Source organism: Abramis brama (genome assembly GCF_963993115.1).
Source record: "Abramis brama genome assembly, chromosome: 11".
Classification (NCBI taxonomy): Eukaryota; Metazoa; Chordata; class Actinopteri; order Cypriniformes; family Leuciscidae; genus Abramis; species Abramis brama.
The window spans coordinates 38,996,224-39,019,668 of NC_139973.1; the positions used below are offsets into that span (position 1 = coordinate 38,996,224).

The window sequence follows — 23,445 nt, forward strand, 5'->3', positions numbered from 1 at the left end:
TTAAGGAGAAAATACTCAGCAATGGAGTCGACTTATGAATTTACACATGGCTTGTCTTAAAGCACATTAAAAACTTCATTTTCACCACAGGGGGACTAAGTATAAAACAATCACTATTTTAAGCATCACTGCTAAAAGCACAGGAAAGTTCACTGCATTTATATTTGTAATTACCCAATTGTAATGGAGCTGAACTAGTTTTGCATTAACATTATTTTCATATTCCCTTTATACCAGCTCAACCAGTTTTTAATAAATATCTAATCTACTGTCTTGAAAATTACATGACTACATCCGCTGGAATCTTGAATAACACGCCATATTTACAGGTCTAAAGTGACGTGTGGACGCAAAAATGAACACTTGACAAATGTAGGAAAATCTGTGTTTATTACCATTTAATAATTACCCATGTACATGACTGGAAACTGAAAATTCCTGAAAAATCCATGTAGATTTGGAAAATACAGGCAGATTATACAGGTAGGCTGTGAGGTCAGAGGATAGAGGAACTTCTTTATGATAGACCAGAACTGGGACTGTTTGCACGTCAGTAATCACATTGCTGTCGATCTTTTATCCAGGCGACGGACGAAAGGGACGAGTCGTTCACGGAGACCTAACGCTTTCTGGAAGCTATAAATATATGTACAAACTCTCGTTTAACAGGAGAAACAAATACAGGTCCATCCAGAACTCTTATTGTAGATCCTGACAGATTTGAGTGTGCCAGTGTAGTCTTAGTTCTCAGGAGGGTCGAGACTCAATCTATCCAGTGTTACAATCACATTTCACATACGCTGACATGGAAGTTTGGATCAATATTACAAAAAACAAAAACAAAAAAAACATTGAAAAATAAATTCTAAAAGAAACCATCTTCCAACTCTATGCAATCATATTTGGCTTTCTCTGGACACATTAAATAGAGTAAGGTGACTGAATTGTTGCAAATGGACGAATGAGATCATAACAGTACTTATTTCGATTGTCAAACATCAGACACATACTCTAGACATTAATCCTGAAACGTCTGGGAGATGAAAATCAGTAATAAAATGAAAGACCACAGACCCAAACCCCTGTACAGCTGCTTCAAGACAATTCCTACGGTTAAAAGCGCTATACAAATTAAACCTGAATTAGATCTGAACTGAGTCACATTAAAAAAAAAACACCACAAAACAGATTAAATAAAATACAGCTAGCTACAACCACACAATATGTCTACAGAATCAAAGTTGATTATTAAAAAAAAAGTCATACATTATAGAAACTATATTTACATCTTGCATATTTCATACAGAAGCGGAGAGGAACAGGAGGGCAGTAGTATCCAAATTTGGAGTCATAAATACAGTGTATTAGGAGTATAGAGGCTAACGCCCAACTTTTCAAGTCAACTTACATTTTCAAGTGTTTTTTTTCTCATTACAGGCCCAGTGCATGAAGATCATCTTCCTCTAGAATTCATTGTGCCTTTGAGGAATAGTTCACGGCAAAATTAAAATCCTGTCATTATTTATTCACACTCACGTTGATCTAAACGTTGCAGCGCTTTTCTTTACAGTGAAAGTGAGTGGATTCTGGGAGTGTCAAGCTCAGGAAAAGACTAAAAAGCATCATAGATGTAGTCCATATAAATTACTTATAGCACAATAGTGTTCTGATTTTTCATGGAAAAGAGCAGCGTGCACATTCTGCGCACTATTTCCTTTTGGGTTGCACTGAAAAAAAGGGTTTGAGGGTGAATAAATGATGAGCATTTTAATGTTTGCATGAACTATTCCTTACAAAACAGTCTCCTCAACTAATAAAATGTGCATTATCATCAGTGTCCTCGCCATTTTTAGTGTCATTTAATGCTACAGTGAGAAGCAACAAACAGGTTTAGCTATGAAAAACAAACTTTAACAAAAGCCTGAACTTTACCCAGCAGTTCTGGTTGGGTTTCACGGACCGGTGACCCGCACAGCTTCACATCTCAGATGACCCTGTCCAACGCTCGGGGCGCAGAAACACCATCAAGATGCCAACACTTTAGCTTAGACGAAGGATTCGGAAATAAAAAAAAAAAAAAAAAAAAAAGGGTGTGCTATTTACACTTCCATTCTTTTAAAAAATATACTATGTACAGTAGCTTTATTTGCCCATGGAGGAGAGAAGGAAATCTAACGGCGATAAAAAAATAAGGACAATATGAAGGATCTACAAGCTAAAATAAATAGACATCCGTACCGTACCGTTCAGTAGTAAGAATAGACGTGTGTGCCAGTGTGCGATTCCAAAAATCAAGATGGCTATAATCCACGCTCATGAAACCTCCGTAATAAAGTGCAAATAAGGTTGTTTTGCTAACAGCTTTAACGTGGTTATGAAACACTGGGTGAGAGAAGGAAACACATGACTAGCAGTGCCGTCAGTCCACCTTAAACCAAATTAACCCCACTCTAAACCTGTAGTTTGTGTGTTTCACCTGGTTTAGAGCTTAAACTGGTTAACCAAGGTGTCCTGCTAAACTGATCTAAGAGAAAGCAAAAGGCCCGCATCACAGCGACTGTGTTCACCAGAAGTTAAAAGGGTTTGGAAAATTATCTTTGGGGAAAATTGATTTGAAGAGATATCATGAAAGTCACATGACAGAGTTGGGTGGTAGTAGTGGATGATGGTGTGTGTCAGTATTTTCAGAGGGAGAGACGCTAGCGTAGGTTCAGTAGTTTTGGCGGTGGGGTGAGGTAGGCCCCGTCACAACTGAGTGGACGGAAATACTTTTTAAACTGGCAGGATAGTTTAGAGTGGTAGCATGTCTGTACACGACGTCTTTCCTAGGAGTGTTACGCTCTCTCTCTCTCTCTCTCGCTGAAGGTAGTGTTTGCGCTCAGATTTTCATGTCTTCGTCCACGCTGAGTTGAGACAGGGTTTTCTTGATACGGAGAGCCGTCAGTCGCGCAGCGCCGTTCGCGTACCAACACTCTCGCATGATCTTCCCCATCACACGCAGCGCCTGGAGGGAAGGAAACGCATACGAGAGCGAGTTTACCCACATCATTCTTATATAATAGATATTATCTACTGTAATATTGCACAGCATGACAACTAGCACTTTTTAAAAAAAAAAAACATCAAATATGTGCTTATGCTCAATCATTCAACCCCGTTTAATTTTTTTAACTATTTTTATGTAAAATACATAAATTAAATAAAAAGATAAAAGTTTGGGATCATTTTTTTTTTTATATTCTTATCCAGCAAGGATGCATTAAATTGATTTAAAAAAAGTGACCATAAAGACATTTATATTGTAAAGATTTCCATTTCAAATAAACATTCTATTCTTCAAAGAATCCTAATAAAAATGTTTCCACAAAAATATGAAGCAGCACAACTGTTTTCAACATTATTAATAATCAGAAATGTTTCTTAAGCAGCAAATCATCATATTAGAATGATTTCTGAAGGATCATGTGACTCTGAAGACTGGAGTAATGATGCTGAAAATTCAGCTTTGATCACAGGAATAAATTACATTAACATATTTACATAGAAAAATGCAAAATCACAATATTAATAGAAAATAGAAAGTCACAATATTACTGTTTTTACTGAATTTTTGATCAAATAAATGCAGCCTTGATGAGCAGAAGAGACTTTAAAAAAAAAAAACTTGAAAAGTAGTATAATTATTTTTATATATAATATAATGATTATTGCAATTTAAAAAGCAGTTATTCAGAGATAACTATAAATTCAATAGAGTATATAATGAATTATTTATTATTTCTGAGGTGGACAAACAAGCACCTCATTTCATCGTGGCTTTTTCCACAAGGAAGGTACAAAATAGGGCTTGAAACTGTTAAATAAGTCCAAAGATATAATCACATAATCAAGATCATATATAAATTTAGTAGGAAAAAAAAAGATCATTGGGAAATCATCATGATATTAACATCAAAATGACACGAGGGTCACTGTACGGCGAGTCTAGTATGGTAGTTAGTAGTAGCATGGGTTGTTGTGACGTCTCTCACCTCATAGCTCTGCCACCAGTTCGGTATGTTGGGTCGTAACCTCTGGTCACATACAACTTTCCTCATTTCTTCTATGGATGGATCGGAGGGCACCAGGTCATAGTAGGGCAGTTGGTACTCTTCGTGAATTCCTGAAGGGAAACAGCAGAGGAGCATTAATAAGAGCAATGGCTAGCATGAACAATGTGCCTTTGGTAAAAATGGTTTTGATTAATTTCAGTACCTCCAGCATTGCAGCGGCGAGCAATCTCCCAGTACACGAGTCCTAAAGCGTAGATATCAGCGCATTTAAACGAGTCAAAGTGACGCATGTTTATACTCTCCTCTAGAACCTCAGGTGCCATGTACCTGAAACACAACAGAAACGGACTTAAACACAAGTAGGATTACTTAAGCCCAAAGTATACTTCGTTTTATTTTATTTTTACACGTATGCGTACAGTCGAACGTGTAGCTTACAAAGTATAGTCCATTTGATAGCGCATATATATATATATATATATATATATATATATATATATATATATATATATATATATATATATATATATATATATATATATATATATATATATATATATATATATATATATATATATATATATATATATAGCTGCAAACTATACAGGGAACCCTCTCATTTGGTACATTACTATAATAATAGAGGTTAAAATTAACAACAGAGCTATTATATTCATCTGCTATTTATTTCCAGATATAATATTTACACTCAAATAAAAGCTGAAATGTTTGTGTATAAGGTAGTTTTAATAAACATTTCTTCATGGCAAATTTATTCAAACATGCATATATAATTAACAGTAAATAAGCTCTTCGCTAGTGTTTTAATCGCTAACTAACGAACCGTGAACGCTGGATGACTTTCCTGAGGTAAATGCAACATTATTGTTCACAAGCTGTTTTATTGAAATCTTTCCGCAGTTGAAGCGCAGACTGTGATTACGAGTCATGATGTTGTACTGTATCTTTCAACATACCTTTGGATATTCATGCATGTTTTTCGATATATGACTTGTATTAAAGTGGAAGAAAGGACTCGCGCTCCGCACTGCCGTTTGAACCGAGGCACTACAGCGATCCGTCACATTTAAGAGCTTCAAAACGCCATTTTGTGATAAAATGTACAGAATGTGAAAGCTGAGACTGGCCGATACATCGGTGCATCTCTAGTAAAAAAACGAAGTATTCTTTGGGCTTTAAAGTACATAAAGTAGAAACCACAAACCGCACGTGTTGGGTCACATTATCGTAACACGCGTGTTTGTACACATGTTTTTCTTGGCTGTTATTTCTGCATGTAATGTAAGGCGTACCTCTTAGTGCCGACGCGTTGGTTGGGGGCGATATCGATGGTGTCAGAGACAGACTCGTGACGAACTGCCAGGCCGAGATCAGCGATTGCACACGTGCAGTTTTTCTTCACCAGGATGTTCTTGGACTTCAGGTCACGGTGAGCGATGCCAGGCTTTCCTGCCGAGCAAAAACAACCTTTACAGATTCATGTACGCACACACATCTGGTAAACACTTTTCTCTGGTCAGAGAGGGATCGCAATATCTCTGTTCCACACCCTGAAGAGCGCCACATACACAACATTTTTAGGTATCATGACAGTGGGCCTCAAAAAACAAAAAGCTGCCTAAGTTGGCATAGCAAGTATCCGTCAATGATGTAGGCCTAACCATTCCAGAATGGCAGAGATGAAAGATGGAGTGAAAGGGCCTGAAAAATATTGATTATTGCACCCAATATTTGTGTGCTCTCTTTATGTTTGTTCGTTCTTATTAAAGTCATTATTTTAACAAATGCTAATGTCAGACTCTCCTGGAATCAATTAAGGTCTTAGTAAAATTACAGGCACTATTACTAGGTTTGGCATAATATGTTTTACAGTATAATTATTACAAACCTATATTAACATGTATATAAACACATTATTTGATCAAATTTGTGACCCTGGACCACAAAACCAGTCACACGGGTCAATTTTTTAATTGAGATTTATACATCATCTGAAAGCTGAATAAATAATTTCCATTGATGTGTGGGGATTGTTAGGATATGACGATATTTGTCCGAGATACGACTATTTGAAAATCTGGAATCTGAGGGTGTAAAAAAAAAAAAAAAAAAAAAAAAACCATTGAGAAAAATCACCATTAAAGTTGTCCATTCATGTTCGTGATTGTGCTTCATTCACTCACAAAAATAAATGTTTTATATATTTACGGTAGGAAATATACAAAATATCTTCATGAAACATGATTTTTACTTAATATCCTAATGATTTTTGGCATAAAAAAGAAGATAATTTTAACCCATTCAATGTATTGTTGGCTATTGCCACAAATAAACCCGTGCGACTTGTGACTGGTTTTGTGATCCAGGGTCACATTTCATTGCACCTAACCCCTACATTTTTCCTCTTAGAAGCACATGAGCTTCTTTGGGAAAAAGTCAAGCCCTGTAGCGCTTCTCAACATGTTGCATGTTTGACGTTTGTTTGCAAATTAACGGAAAGCCAACTTCCACGGCTACTTTCATGACAAAGAACAAGTTACAATACAATAAAAGCATATCTGATGTAGAGGCAGTGTTAGACGTTAGCTGTAGATAACAAGGCAGCTCACTTGGAGCTAATGTCTTTAAACTTCATCTAATAATATGACGCACTCACCCTGAGTGCCCAATATCTCCATATGCAGATGAGCCAGGCCGCTGGCAGCCGTCAGTGCCAGTTTGATCATACCCTCGATGGTGACTGAATATCGGTTCAGATAGTCAAACAGGGATCCATTCTCATGATAGTCTGATACCAACCACAACTGAGTCCATGTGCCGTTATCTGTGACAGAGACAATTAAATATTATTATACCCAGATGACAACATCATATATATTAGGGCTGGGACAATAAATCGATTCATTGCGATTCGTGGATCGAGTCCAATATTTTACGAATGCGTCGCCATTCTGTCTCAAATCGATTCTGAGCTTAGTTTTTAACAGCAGATGGCGCTCTAGGCTAGTTTTTAACAGCAGATGGCGCTCTAGGCTAGTTTTTAACAGCAGATGGCGCTCTAGGCTAGTTTTTAACCGCACGCTCAAATGCTCACGAACAAGAGTGCTCGTCTGAGTCTGAGAATGTGCACCTCAGAATGCTTTCATGACGGGAGATTAATGTAAACACCCTTGTAATTCGCTTTTCAAACTTTATGAATGATTATTTTATAGGTTCAAGTGGTGTGTGTAAGGCATTGGAAGCAAGCAGAGTACGGCTGTTTCTAAAGCACGCACTGGTCTCTGCCGTTAACAAATAAGCTCAGAATCGATTCGAGAGAGAATCGTGATGCATTCAGAAAATCTCAGAATCGATCCAGAATCATTTCTCGATTCCCCTACTGCATATTCATTAGTTTACCTTTGTTGTCGGCGGCAATGAAACCCAGAATATTCTCGTGGCGGAGCATGATGGTCTGGTAGATTTCAGCTTCACGAAACCAGGAGCGTTCTTCACGAGAGGAGAAAATCTTCACCGCGACGTCTCCTCCTCTCCACCTCCCCCTCCACACCTCCCCAAAGCGCCCTTTACCGATGATCTCCTGCAGCACTATTGTACGGGCCACTGTCCTCTGGACAAACAGTGGCAGACCTGCAACACAGAGAGAGAGAAGAGAGAGAGAAAGACTTTATAAAACAACTCACAATATGCTGGAGGAGAAGATTATCAGTGAACTACTTGTATGTTAATCTGTTCTTCACACAAAGCATCACATGATTTCAGAAGATTTGTGCTGCATCTGATATTGCATACTATATAGTAGTGTTGTCTATGGGATCCGCTGATAGACGCCTGGTTTCAAACTCTCCCGTGTGTGTCTGTGTAAGTGCTCGGTGAAGACATGTTTTTGAAGCGTTGATCATTGTAGCCAGTCACAGACATATACACTATATTGGCAAAAAAAATGTAGGACACCCCTCCAAATCACTGAATTCAGGTATTCCAATCACTTCCATGGCCACAGTTGTATAAAACCAAGGACCTAAGGCATGCAGACTGCTTCTACAAACATTTGTGAAAGAATGGGTCACTCTCAGGAGCTCAGTGAGCTCAAGCGTGGTACTGTGATAGGTTGCCACCTGTGCAATAAGTCCATTTAAGAAATTGCCTCATGACTAAATATTCCACGGTCAACTGTTAGTGGAATTATAACAAAGTGGAAGCAATTGGGAACAACAGCAACTCAGCCACGAAGTGCTAGGCCACGTACAATGACAGAGTGGGGTCAGCGCACGCTGAGGCTCACAGTGCACAGAAGTCGCCAACTTTCTGCAGTCAATAGCTACAGAGCTCCAAACTTCATGTAGCCTTCAGATTAGCTCAAGAACAGTGTGTAGAGAGCTTCATGGAATGTGTTTCCATGGCCGAGCAGCTGCATCACCAAGTGCAATGCAAAGCGTCGGCAGTGGTGTAAAGCATGTCGCCACTGGACTCGAGAGCAGTGGAGACGTGTTCTCTGGAGTGACGAATCACGCTTCTCTGTCTGGCAATCTGATGGACGAGTCTGGGTTTGGCGGTCGCCAGGAGAACAGTACTTGCCTAACTGCATTGTGCCAAGTGTGAAGTTTGGTGTGGGGTTGTTTTATGGTGTGGGGTTGTTTTTCAGGGGTTGGGCTTGGGTAGCACGACATGCTAGCTGGCAACAAAGGATTCCATTCATTATGCTAAGCTAAGCTAGCGGTGGCGCTTCCAAACTAAAAAAATGCATGCACTGAGACAAAAATGCGTTTGCCCACCTATCTAAATGTAGGAAAGACGCTGAATAAGCCCTATTTCAAAAAACGCTGGAGTGTTCCTTTTATGCTTCAGCATATCAAGACATTTTGGACAATTTCATGATCCCAACTTTATGGGAACAGTTTGGGGATGTTCCTGTTCCAACATGACTGCGCACCAGTGCACAAATCAAGGTCCATAAAGACATGGATGAGCGAGTTTGGTGTGGAGGAACTGCACAGAGTCCTGACCTCAATCCGATAGAACAGCTTTGGGATGAATTAGAGCCGTTATAGCTGCAAAGGGTGGGCCAACTCCATATTAAACCCAACGGATCAGGAATAGGATGTCATTAAAGTTCATGTGCATGTAAAGGCAGACGTCCCAAAACTTTTTGCAATATAGTGCATGATGAGCATGTGAACTAGAGGCGTTTAAGAATCTGTTCAACAGCACTCAAATGCTAAAGGGAAACGCTGGTATAGTAACATTTTTTAAATTTCAGTACCAACTTGGTACCGGAAACGTACTTTTGACAACACTACTATACAGTAGGTACTACATTTAGTTTAAAACTTACTTTGCAGCCGTTGAAAAAAGTACATTCTATATAATATGAATGTGTGTAGTATGAATGAAATTCAAAAGTACTACATCTGCCATGTTGTCATTGACACGTGCCGGTGCCCTACAGCGTCAGTTGTAAGATATAAGATATATCAGTGCAAGTTGCTTTCCCTTAAAACAGCTCAAACATGCATTTTAGTCTGGGACTAAAGCTTAAGCTTTGTCTGGTATACTAAAAACTAAATCTAAACTGAAAAGATAATTAAAATCTAATTCAAAATATTAATCAAAACTATAATGGAAAATAAATAACACTGTCGCATACATGCATAAATCAATCCTGCAAACCATGCAGCACCTTTTCTCCTGCGATACTAACCTGACCCAGATCCTGAGGTGGAGAGGTCGTAGATGAGGTCCTGTAAGGTCTTGTCCTTGGCCAGGAACATGTGTTCAGTGCTGGGATCCTCCACCTCCAGCCTCTGCCGGTGGCCGTAAGCTCGCTGGTGGTGCTGGAAGAGGAAGAGACCCAGAAGAACCAGCACACAAAGCACAAAGACCGGCCCCGCCACCACTGCCGTGAGCTCCACCGGCCCCCAGTCCTGTTCTGGACCCGGTTCGTTCGTCACTGACAGAGGACACAATGCATTAGTTGCTTTGATGAAGCTTTGATGATCTGGAATTTGCTGGCTGAATTTGGCATTGATTACAGCTGATGTAAAGATCACTCAGATAAGGGGACTCTGATCTACTATCTGTTCCTAGAACTAGACTTGAAAATAGTCGTGATCGTGCGAAGTTTTCCGGACTTCCGTCTTACATCAGACTCCCGGCTTACATCAGATCAGCCCAAACGTTGTCAATTTTTAAATCCACCTTAAAAACATATCTTTTTTCAATTGCTTTCAATATATCTTGATTATTATTTTTCAATATTTTACCTTAGTTCATAGGTTTTTCCATTTTATTGTTCTTTATTTTGCTTTACTTTTTTATCCGTTTTCTATCTTATTGTTTGTTTCCTTGGCTTTTGTAAAGCACTATGGTCAACACCAGTTGTTTTTAAACGTGCTATATAAATAAAAATTGTTTTGTATTGTAATGTAATGTAATGTACTGATGCTCACCTGTTGGTACTCTGAGGTCAATGCTGTTGCAGTAATCTGAGTAGCAACAGTGTGTGTTCACCAGTCCCTCTGTGCTGAGGCAGTAGATTGGCTGGCCCGGAGGAACCAGCTTCTCTTTCTTAATGCAGAGCCGCACTTGCTGCTCCTGTCCTTTAATGACAGAGGTGGAGGCCACGCACGCCCCATTGGTCTCGCACTTAAAATCATCCTTCTCACAGTGTGGTGCAGTGCAGTTACAGAACAGAGCTGCAGAGAGAATCAAACACAAATATTACATGAAATATTATATTATTTATTAGGACTTACCATTAGTCGACTAGAAGAGGCTTGGTCAATCAAAAATGCTCTAATGTTAACCTAGATCAATATTCGCTATTATTAGGCACACATCCGTGTGTGGAGAGAGCTTACTGTATGACACGCATCATTTGCATTCAACTTAAAATATTAAAATACTCTGTCATTTTTGGTCATACAGATAAGAGTAATGCGAACTGTAAAGGGTCTACTTTTATTTCTGTAAACTCATAACAACAACTAAAAGTTCAGGATGCACTTCTGCAGTCTCGGTCTCAGTGAACTTGAGCATGTCAGGAAAATTAACCGAAGCTCAGAGTATACTTGCCTCACAGACTTGAGAAATATATTTATAGAAAGCTTGAAATGTCTGCTTTTAAAGGGGACATATCATGCCAAATGCACTTTTTTGGCCCTTAAATGCATTTTGTTGTATATTTGGAGTGTTTAGAAGTACAGAAAATATGAAATTATTCTCTTCAGGTGCTTCGTTGATATCTTTATATTCTGTTTTGGTCATATTTTTCAACCTGTTCCGATTTTTCTGTTATCTATGACGTTTTTTGAACTATTACGTCACAGTATTTGCAGCGGAACTGCCAAATAAGGACATTGACTTCCGGCCCAACACTTCGAGCAATCCGCCATTTTTATTTCTCGCTGCAATTTTGTAGTCCAAGCTAAAGGATGCAGAAGTTACGAATGGGTATGTTAAAATGTTCGGTTGTTGGATGTAGTAACCCACACGCTTCATTACACCGTCTAATGTAGATGAACTTCCGCACGTGACAGGGCGCATGTTTAATCTGAAAGAACGAGCAGAGAGAGAGACCCGGTCGCGCGCGCGCTCACTCTCTCTCTTCAGAGCCAGGCGAAAGTGTAAACAAGACATCACCGTCTCCAAACTAGACGCTGTCTTGCTCTCTCTCCCTCGCACATATTAATCAAAATAAATCGACACGGTGGTAAAAGGTCGGAAGACCAAAGTTTCATGTGTAAATACAGTAACACACCATTGCAATACATCCATATGAAGACGTTGTTCTACAGGTTCGTCGTCTTCATTTTCATCTCGCTCCTGCTCCGACTCTGGCTCGAACATGTAAGGCTGGCTGGACAAGTCTTCCGTTGTTGACATTTTGTTAATAACGTGTGAAAAAGTTTCTGTGCCGCTAGATAATCGTATCTCTGCTATCAAACTACAAAAATGGCCGAACGGGGTGGAGTTGAACCGCTGCAACCTGGAGAGAGGGCGGGGTATGAAGTGTCTCAATTGTATTTAAAGAGACCGCACCAAAACGAGTTGCTCTCAGACGCACATCAGAAAAGGGGTAGAAAAGGGGCCTGTGGAGCTATAATAATGAGGAATTCAGACCCAAGCATTGCAGTTCCGCTTTATATAGACTACAAATGTATGATTTATATGTAAAAAGGAACAATTTAAAAGCATGATATGTCTCCTTTAAATGAACCAGATTATGGAAAATAAATATTCTCAGAGTATGTCATCCGCATATTAGGCACGTCCACTTCTGTGGAGATGAGTCAGCACCGTCGACTTAATCTCTGCAGCCGAAAACACCGAAAAAATTCTCAATAAATTATTAAAATGTTTAGTCTCCTTCTGTTTTTTCAAAACACACTAATTTCATTACGTTTGCCAGTGCGCTGTGGCAAGCTTTATGCGTGCATTTGAGTGCTGATTAGGCAATGTGTTATATAGGCAATTAGGTTCATTTTATTTATGGCTTATTAATATAAACGCACAATTAGTTGACTAATCACTTAAATGAACGACTACTAGTCAACTAGAAAAATCTTTAAGCGAGAACAGCCCTATTATTTATGAAGTCTTTTCAACAGCAGGAGGTGACAGGGATCAGTAGAGTCATATACTGTGAATAAAGCAGCATCATGTCTGTTTATGTAGGGAGAATCTCAAAAAAAGGTTTAAACCAGAGGCAGACTAGACAGAGACAATTGTTTAGCGTTATTTGACTTTTGTATTAGTTGTATATGTAGCTATTATTTGTCATTGTTTGAGCATGTGAATTTAACACACAAAATAAAGTATGGTGGTATGGAAAGCACTCCCTTTTCACAATCCGAATAAATTTCTGATAAAATACACACATAAAAAGTCCCACATTTGTTTCATCACATAGGACAGCATAAACCTCCCCACAATTTTTTATGGCTAAAAACCCAATCATCAGGTCTGTCCATTACGAGCAGCCAGACAGAGAGGATTCAATCATACTGGAACCAGAACACATTTAAATGGAGGATGTAGACGAACCAAAGTGGCCCCAGACGTCCCTCACCTGCAGTCCACAGTCTCATCGCATCTGAGCTGCCTTAGGCAATGAGAGCCGAGCGATAGGCTGCAGGATTTTTCTAGAGATGTGCAAAACTGCATTTTTGATTTGGTGAGATCTAAACCAAAGAACTACAACGCGTTCATAAAAAAGCTGTATGGAGCACAACTCACTGGAAACTAATGAAGACCATCTAAAGACCGTCTACCGTCTTTAAACTTAACGTTTCATCTTCAAAGTTCATGGCGCAAGATGAAAAAGAAAACACCCCCAAAAAATACAAATTCCAAAGTCATCCATCTGGAGTATGAATGGTGAACTTACATATACATCTTCTTAGAAATGGTTTTAAAGTGCTGATAGTCCAACAGCTACTGTTGCATGCTAAAAACCCTCTTCAAGAAGTGTATTCAAATTGATCCCTTTTTAAGCGCTACTAAAGATACTCACTTGCTGAATTCTCTGGCCATCTTGACCCATCTCTGGATCTTTCCTACTATCCAAATATTGGATTTCTTTTTTATTCAACCACTATTTAGATAACACCCGTTTATTTTCAGCATCTCTGTCATCCTCTAAGCCAATCATAAAAATATATCACATTTATAAAAATCATAAGATTATTGAAATCTAATCTAAAAAAATACTGCAGCGTGTTTGATTGCAAGGGTCAGAAGATCTGAATGGTTTTTGCTACAGGTCAGGACACTAACATTTACTAACATTAGAGCTTTCCATGGAAAAAAGTAAGATGCTACAGAACTGTAAAACAAGGCTCTACTAATCACTGGCAGTCCTAGAAGTCAGGTAATGATTGTGTAAAGGAGTTATGCAAGAGCTGCTGATGTGTAACTTTTATTTGGCACTTAATTCCCTCTCTGGTACCAGGGCTCGACATAAGCAATGGCCCGATGGCCCGGGGCCAGTAAAAGAGTATGTCGGGCTAGTTGATTGGCCAGTGACTGGCCATCAGCAAAACAAACCGCAAACGTCATACACAGTGGCGCGAAGAGTGTCAATGTTACTTCAGGTTATTTATAACGTGTTAAAATGTCAAAGAACTACGAGGCTGATTCGAGAAACGGATATAAATCTGATCTTCAATTCCCGCGCTATATGCAGATTTAACGGAGTGCACGTCACCGAAAGCAACAGATATGAGCTACATTTTATTGATCATCAGCTAAAATTTCAAAATCAAAGAGAGAACGGCAACAGCCTTGGTAAGATCATTTCGTTTCTTTACTTTTAATGATGATGATTGTGTGTTAAGAGTCTGCAACTTACTTTCACTTTGATTTGCGATAGTTTGCGCGTTGGCTTGATGAATAGATGCTCATCTGCGGCGATGCGTGTTGCAGTATTGTCGTCATATCTGGCTATAACATGACATATAGCCTATAACACGCTCTCACACGTTTATTTTTTAGCATTTTTGGTAAGTATGCATAACTCTTACTTACAAAAAAAAAGGAGGAAGTCCAATGAATAAAATGGACCGCTGAGGGAGAAAAGGGAGGGGGAGAAAGGAAGAAAGGAGGAAAAGTGGAATCTTTTAGTAAAATGGAACCCTGTGAAAACCACATTCTCTCCGTGTTGGCGAGCCTATGTTCATTGCAGGAAAAATAATACACACTGCAATAATCATTCATAGTTACAATGACAATTTGGTTATTTTTGCATGTCTCCAGGGGCTCTGTCTTAATTCCTGTACTCCCTTTGCTGTATTGATTAATCCTAATGTATACAACACATACAGTTTAATGGAAAAGTGCTTTTCCTTATATTTCTTTCAGGGCCAGTAAAAAAATAGAAGGGGCCAGCAAAACTCTGATCTACTGGCCCTGGGGGTGTGAAGTGAAATTTGAAAAACGTTGTTCAAAATGTTCTCGGCACAGCTCGGTTTTGACAGCGCTGAACGCAGGCTGCGGCGTGTTGTGTTCATGGCGTGACTGAACACAGCTCCAGCTCATGCCAACAGGAACCATTTCAAGCCAAAACACAGAGTGATTAAACAAATTAAGCCTTGATCAATTCACATTAAGAGGATCTGGTCTTACAGTATACTCTTGCAGTACTGGCCAGGTCGTGTCTAAATGTTCTGCTTTCAGCATCAGATAAGCAGCGTGGGAGATTTCTACTTTACTAATCAAAGTGTTTGTCAAAGTTTGCATGGATGTAGGGAGTTGCGAAATGTATAAATTTAGCATGTGGGCTTGGTTTTCCACTGACGACGTTTCATCACATCAGTGCCAGTGGATTGGAAGTGTAGAGGCATTATGGTTAATAAACAGGATTTCCTGTTATTTACTCTCATTCATACAATATGACGCAAAAAGAAATGCCATCACTGTGGGAGTTTCCCCTTGGGCTACAAACTGACAGAAACTACTGGTTTACAGATGTTACGACATCGTCATTGTGGTAAATGTTGCAGTCTATGACAGGTTTACAATGATGCATCACAGGTCTGTTCTGATAAAATAAAATAAAAAGCTAAATGCCAATAACAAAACGCAAAACTCGTATAATCATGCTTTTAGGATTGCAAAATAATTAGGTTTACCAACAGGGAGGAGAAAACAAATCCCATATCTTTTGTTGAATTCACAGTTCAATCAAAATTTTTGTGCAATTGGGAGCAAAATTGTGTCTTTTTTAAATATGTCTCTGAAAATTAAATAACTGGAATTTAATTTGAAGACAATTTTTTTAATGCTGTATGCCAGTCAATTTCAGTGCTGTGTTGAGCCACAGAAAATGCCCAATGTAAAATATTTTCTTGCTTCTATTCAGTGTAGACCAATTTGAAAGTAAAAAAATAATAATAATTAAAAATAATAATAATATCACACCAAAGAAAGCAAAAAGTAGATCCATTTAGTAAAGTAGTAGTAAATAAAAGTACAGTAAATCTAATAGCAAATCATAAGCTTAATCTCTTGAGAATGACCTCACTGCTAAAGTCTGGCTTCACAATACCGAACTCTCAAACTGACATGAACTTGTTTGTACTTGCACATGTACAGAAGTAAAGTGCTAATAAATTTCCAAACTGAAGTCCCTGAAACTTTATTTGATTAGAGCAGATATTTAGGCAAATTAGACTAACAATAGGCCTTTTTATTTTCTAGACTAGACGTCACTTGCTGAATTATACATACACAATAGTGAAGTCATGTGAAAATGATCATACTGCTGTTTGTAAGGTTTGTTATATGCCACATCTCATATTATTTAAGAAGAACAGTAGGCAGCATACAGTGTAAATTGTGCTGTAAACTGTACACTAGTCCATTCCAAACATATTTTCACTCACTGATAAACTGAAATCCATCACTTAAATGGACCACACAAAACCATAATAGATACAACAGAACATCCATAAACAGCATGTTTAGTAAATATGAGACACTATGATTCAGTGTTGGTAATTTAAAGTCAAGTGGCCGGGTCTTGTGAGTGACTAGATATGTGACCTTTTCTAAACAGTAGTATAAAATATCATTGCTTACAAAGACTTTTAAAAGAGTGAAAGATGAGACAAACTTTACTGCAACATTTGTTTGATTAATTATATTAATGCCCTGCATCGGATAAAGTCTTTGGTCTTATGTTGAGCTTGAAAATTGTTTTAATTGTATAACTAAAATATGATGCAATACCAATTGGCAAGACAATATGGAAAACATCAATGGGACTTTACGGGTTGAAAACAGGAAACCATTCATATCCGGATTGGAATATTAGCCAGGCTAATATGTAGCTGTTCTTTAATCATGGAGGCCCAAGGGGGATAATTAGGAACTTTAGAGGTAGTGCAACTGGATTAGTCTGATTATTGCGCACAGTATCATTCTCCAAAAGGGAAATACACACAGTTTTGATCAAGATTTTGTATATCCCGACTTACAGACCCATGCAAAGCTTTTAATAGCTTAAGGTCTTTATTTTATATTCAAAGGACAATTAAATAATTTGGCATTTCTGTGCATTAGGAAAATAAAACACTCTCACATCAGACATGCAGGAAACAAAGGAATATCCACTCGCATTCATGTCAAATTATTTGAACACATTGATTAAAAAAAAAAAAAAAGATGTCTAGATTAAAGCCCTGCATTTCAGCCCGAGCCCGACGGGCCCCGACTTCTTTACGCCCCTAGGGCCGGGCTTCGGGCCAATTTTCACGTCATAGTTCACATGCGGGCCGGGCCTCGGGCCTTTTTTGGGTTATCCTTCTTTTTATATTTTTAGACATTAATTAGAAAAAAAATATGAGAAGTTGACGTCGACGATAGAAAAACAAACATAGAAAGATATTTAATAACCTCATAACTTTCATAATTGTATAATTACACTGACATATGATTGACATGACAGTTGCACGCACACAAAGGGTTTCAGGTCAGCGGAACCAACGATTCACCTCATGTGCAAATAATGGAGAATATTAAGAGAAAAATCGCAAGTGACAGAAGACAGGACTGGGTTAAAATCTTCCACTGTGGATGCTATTCTTTTTCTCCACGATGCTCTGTAAGAGACTGTTCTAACTTTTCGTTTGATTGGACTTTATTTTCGTTTAACTGTTGGAAACTACTGGAAAAAATAATGGCCATGTTCTGTGGTGCATTTTTGAGGTAGGATAACCTGCAAGTTTGTTTTTGATTTATTTAATTTAATTTGTTTAGATTGGCTATTGCTCATTTCGTTTGCGAGCGCTGTTGCGAGCAGCCTGAGCCTGCCTCAGTATTTCAATTTTTTTTTACTGTGGTTTAATAAATAAACATTAAACTAACTGTCTGTGTGATATGCTTGAAGTGTTTTATATCTACGGATTTTACTGTAGCTAAGTAAAGTATTAGTGTTGATTTGAGAGGCTAAATTGATCAATCATGTTTTACTCGCTGTTGGCTCGGCTTGCTTGGTCGTCTTTTTTTTTTTTTTAAATGCTCCAAACATTTGTCTAAATTAACTTAATAAAGAAAAGAAAAGAAACATTACTAACAAAACGGACATATTTTAATGGCAGTCTGCCGCTGTAAAAAAAAAAAAAAAAAAAAAAAAAAAAAAGGGCTCGGGTCGGACTCGGGCTGATAATTCTGATGAGCTGTCGGACACGGGTCGGGCTAGGGCCTGAGCGTCTCGGGCCAGGGCCGGGCTCGGACCTAGATTTGAGGCCCGTGCAGGGCTCTAGTCTAGATCAACAACCCAGAAGACCATGGGGTTCCTCGCATTGTCCACTAACAACCAACAGTAAAGCAAGAGAAGTCATGCTGCACTGTAAGCCAGGTTTCTAAACTATACTAGACATAATTATATTAAGCCATCATATGACTTTCTTAGTGTGGCATAAATATAAAGTTCACACTTTTGGTCTAAAGAAAACCGCTATGACATTTCACAAAGTGCTCCTTTCAGTTCACGGTATACTTGGCAACCATGAAAAAGGCATGACTAAGACACATTTATCCAGATCCCCATTCACATCCACAGTGATTTGATGCTACATGACGCATGTTGTCAACCTAGTTCAGGTTGACAATATATTAGTTTTCATGCTGCTAAAAAAATGAATTCAAAGTACAAATATTGTCAATAAATTGCACCACTGCATCAGATCAAAAGATATAATTTGCTCCTGCAAAGACTTCAGATGAGGCAAGCTCAGAATCAACATGCACCAATGCTACTTTTTTTATATATCCAAATAGTTTGTTAACAAACATGCATTTATTACTTCAATTAGCTTATTGTTTCTGCCTTAAATTAGCCTAATACCTTGTTTAAATTAATACACTATTAGCTAACTGTGTGATTTGTATATGTATATTTCTGAAGTACATAACCTGGACACGGTTACCTCTGATCACACCAAATCAAATCTGGATTAACCCAGTCTAGATCAAACTGTGAATTCACTGGAATTCAATGCCTGCAATGCTGCCCAGACCCGGAGGCAGTGGCACAGGCCCAAACACACTCCTCTACCACTTTCTACTGTTGAGATTTTGGTGCAGCCGATCAGTGTTTGAATAACCGAAGGTTTGCCTCATCTATTCAAAGAACATTGTTCTCAGCAGTGCTGTGAAACATCCAGGTGGTCTCAAGAAAACAGGCATGCAAGAATGTTACTTTCTTGGAGAAAAGTGGTTTTCTCTATTAGCGGCCACCCTGAGAATCACTCTAGCTAAGTGTTTTTATGGTAGACTTAAATCTAGCCCAGTTTCCACCAAAGAAACGGCTGTTCAGAACCAGTGAAATTGTCTCTGCTCTGGCATCTTTAAACCTGCGCATCTACAACCAGGACCAGCTAATGCCAGCGGCTGGGGAGCTCAGATAATGTCCTTAGATAATGATTCGCTTATTTTTATCCTCTTGCAAAACTCTGGCCACTTTATTTCCCCTGTCCATCTGAAATAAAAAATTATGTTATTTCCAAATATCGCATGTGAATTATTACTAGTCTGAGGGTGACTTTGGCACTGCTGCACTTTCAATGATGACGAATTTGTTATTTATAATGTAAGAGACTGAAACTCAAATGACTTTCGAATACAAACACATCTTCCTGCTTCTGCCAAATACACTTTCGAACTGACTAATACGCACTTCGTTTGGAGCAAATTATACGCCCGAGTCTCAATCCACAACACTTCATTGAGGAGATAGTTGTAATACCAGTTTATGTGTACAGTGTTCTCTTCACAGTGGAGACATTTTATCTATGACTGAAACAATTATTAACAGTCATGCATCTGATTAACAAAAGTGACTGATTAACTGAACTACAGTAGTCAACATTTGAAGTGGATCAAAACCTTCACCTTTGATGAACTTTTTTGATCCACTTGACTACTGTGCATTGGAAAACGTCACTACTTCAGCATTTTACAAAGACATTTGGTAATATTGCAGTAATATGACGTCATTTATCAAAACCATATAACAAATTAAATATGTATGAGCAGAGTAATCCCTCACACGCTTCAGATGTGTGTTCAGATCAGCTTTTCACTTCTCTCATTAGATATGATACACAATCTCTGTTTGCCCTGTTATAAATTGAGATTAAAAAGCATTAGCTGCTCTCTGGGGATTACTAATGTTATCCATGTTTCTGCAAAACTGGGTGAGTAACAACATGCTTCTCATAAAGTCAGAGGGAAACATTGCAGTATAACGAGAACATAAACTGTAGGTGCAAAAAAATTGACCCTTTACACATTTCTGGGTTTCTCAGACGAGGAAGTCGTCATGGTTGGGTAAACTTCTATAGTGGGGAATGAGAAACTACATTTTTTGCTTTCACATTTGCTCAAATAGCAAAAGAAAAACTACAAAATAATGTTTTCACAACTTACAAAAAAGGAAAAAAGATAGAGAGATCCTTCTCTCAAAAGGCATATTGATCAATAGATCAACAGAATGATAGATGATGCACTTTATTAAACCTTTAGGGAAACTCCGAACTCTTAAAACTAGTGTGCGTGTTCAAGCCTGTAGCCTTTAATATGCAGAAAACATTAAGGGTCTTTTTACAGCGGGTTAAGGAGAAACCTTTACAGTGATATTAAAGCCCCCTGGCTATGAGTTACCCGTATCAAACCAAACAAGAGACAAAGACTAACTGTATTTCTATATGGCGTGGAGAGAGAGTCAGAGAGACATATCCAAGAGAAATGGGGTCACTGTTCGGTCATATCCTTATTTTGTCCCCTCTTCACAATTAACTGAGATTTAACCCATTCTAGGGCTGCACAATACATCGAAATATCGCAATATGCATATCGCAACAGCTTCCAATAACTGGGGTCATGAACAAAAGACAAAGAGAAAATCGCTCGCTGCTCTTGGCTGAATAACTTTTGTAGCTTTAATAAGAATCAGTACATATTTAATTCATACAGTGAAAACTAAGCAGTGTTTTATTTTTACATTTGATTATTCAGTTTCTGTTGTTAAATAACCCTAATGTAGGCCTTCCTGAAACCCTAAACCCTGTGGTTTACACTGATGTTAAAATAACACTACTTATGTTTCAGTAAAACACTGCTGTTCACTTTCAGAAGCTGTAGGGATGTTTTCTTGTCACAAAAAGAATGTGAAACACATACAGTATATGTAGGTTAAATAATTTTAAATATATTTTAAAGATAATTTAAGTTTACTTACACTTTTTAAGCATTATTGTATCGCATATCGAATATCGCATTATTTAATGAGTTATCATATATCGCACTTTTCTTCAATATCGTGCAGCCCTAACCCATTAATTCGTTACAGTCCCACTTAAGAAGTTCATAACACTGGCTCCATAACCCAACTATTATCATGTGCTCAGAGGTTATTGTTACTCAAAACTATATCATCATTCAAAGGAAATCTGCAGACCTATACTTCAAGCTTCAGACCACACACACACCTTCTTCCTGTCCTGATATTAACATGTCATTTCATACTTGATTTTCCACTGTAGATACAGGGAACAGATCCGGAAAGCTTCTCTCTACTACTTAGCCTACATGAGCAACATGTAAAAGAGGTATAAAGTCTATTCCTTCCCTGATACTTCCTAAATACAACACATATTAATAACAAACAAATTACAATAAACATTTGGAAGAACTTAGTTCCACCTGTAATAATGTCTGAGAAATGTGCAACAGGTCAGTCAAGGCGTACCTGTTTATAAAGCTCTTCTGACTGTTAAAACTCTCATTCAGACACAAACAAACAAGTTTAAAATAATCTGCCAGGGTTAAAATAAAACCATTTCTGTTTACTGTAAACTGATACTGTGATCGTGTTAATTATAAAGCGTCGTATTAATACTTCACCCACGCAAAGCAAATAAACCCAAAATAAATGAACTTAAAAATAAAACACAAACAAGGAAAGGTAACGTTATACAGCAAATGTTAAAAGCTGTTTTTAAACCCATCTGGATGTGTCAAATATGGCGATTCAGGGTGTATGAAGTTTTATAACTTTGTGCCGTTCAACAATCATATTCAGACGCCTATCAACTTAAATCTGAAGTCTTAAATTACTCTTTTTCTCAAGTTTTATCCGAATTTAGAGCCACGTATTAAACTAAGTTAGCCGGCTAGCATGCTAGCCCTTCACCTTTTTGAGTTTCCAACATAAACACTGTCATCCCGCGGAATTATTGTTATTTCAACTACCCACATATATAAAATATAACTTACAGCACATCATATATTCATGTTACTGACAGAGAAAGAGAGAAAACGAGAGAAAAAGCAGAGAGTTTAAGGAGCCAGTCGTTAAATCCCAGCGCCATGTTGTTGTTGTTGTATTAAAAGCCGTTCAGCGACTAAAGCACAATTAAACGAACCAAACTTACACACACCTGTAAACAAAACAATGCTGAAACAAACAAACACTTCATCCTCACCATCACACGCTCCGTTCAATCCCGATAAAACGACCAAGAGTCGCAGTATTTGCCGTGGGTCCATCCTCCTCACAGGCTCCCATCGCACTGAGATGCGCGTGGACTCTGCTGTCGAGAGCGCGCCAATGATAACTAGACGAGAGCGCGCCACAGAGCACGCGCAATACCCAGATGGTCGTTTTTATGCATGTTTGTTAATAAATGCATGTACATATTTGTGATTCTAAATTTGTTGACATTTGGACATGAATCACTGTTGATTATATTTCATCTTGCGTATGGAAAAATAAATAGATACGTTTCTTTTTCGCCTTATATTTAAATTAGCAGTAATAGGTATTCATATTGCTGGGTTTAGACATAAGACTCACTGTAAACATGTAATTAAATACATGTTATTAATTATTTTCTTTGTTTTTCCAGATATGGGGCTAAAATTCGTGCTCCTCATGCCCTAGTGATGACGTTTCTCTTCAGAAGTGGCAGGTGAGGTGAACTTTGACCTTTCAGATTACCAACTCACTTTACCAACATGTCACTTTAACGTCAAAATGAATTCTAGTCTAGCGCTCATCCTTATTAGACTGCTGCATTTTACTTGTTGATAAAGAGATAATATTATGTGGAATATACTATGTGATATTTTATATTTTACACTGTTGTCCACATTCCCAAAAGTATTAGATGACTAGTGACAGTGCTAATATTTAGCTTTTTTCTAACACACACACACACACACACACACACACACACATATATATATTTATATAGGGAAGATGTAAAATGTTTCTCCCAGCCTTAGGGGGGAGCTGTGTTCTATGAGTGTTTCATTGTGTGAGTGAGCTTTATATGGGTGGAGCTGTTGTGGAAAGGTATAATGAGGG

The 23,445-nt window shown here is 38.2% G+C and overlaps 1 protein-coding gene across 1 annotated transcript; it reads right to left on the reverse strand.

The window, feature by feature from the left end:
- Positions 1-373: 373 nt before the first annotated feature.
- On the reverse strand, positions 374-22,682 carry acvr1bb (activin A receptor type 1Bb). Its single transcript, XM_084128510.1, has 9 exons — positions 22,562-22,682; positions 10,523-10,768; positions 9,775-10,023; positions 7,473-7,703; positions 6,730-6,897; positions 5,366-5,522; positions 4,255-4,379; positions 4,032-4,162; positions 374-3,004 (listed from the first exon to the last, which is right to left on the reverse strand). Exons 1-9 carry the CDS (start codon positions 22,623-22,625, stop codon positions 2,879-2,881), a joined length of 1,497 nt encoding a protein of 498 aa, XP_083984636.1. The 5' UTR covers positions 22,626-22,682; the 3' UTR covers positions 374-2,878.
- Between the last annotated feature and the right edge of the window lie 763 nt (positions 22,683-23,445).

Excerpts from the sequence above, each read along its gene's own strand:
- acvr1bb (XM_084128510.1), bottom strand. The coding sequence starts at position 22,625 with ATGGACCCACGGCAAATACTGCGACTCTTGGTCGTTTTATCGGGATTG. Across the intron at positions 10,024-10,522 it reads TGACCTCAGAGTACCAACAG|TGACGAACGAACCGGGTCCA; the intron begins GTGAGCATCAGT and ends GTCCTCTGTCAG. Across the intron at positions 4,163-4,254 it reads TCGCCGCTGCAATGCTGGAG|GAATTCACGAAGAGTACCAA; the intron begins GTACTGAAATTA and ends GTTTCCCTTCAG.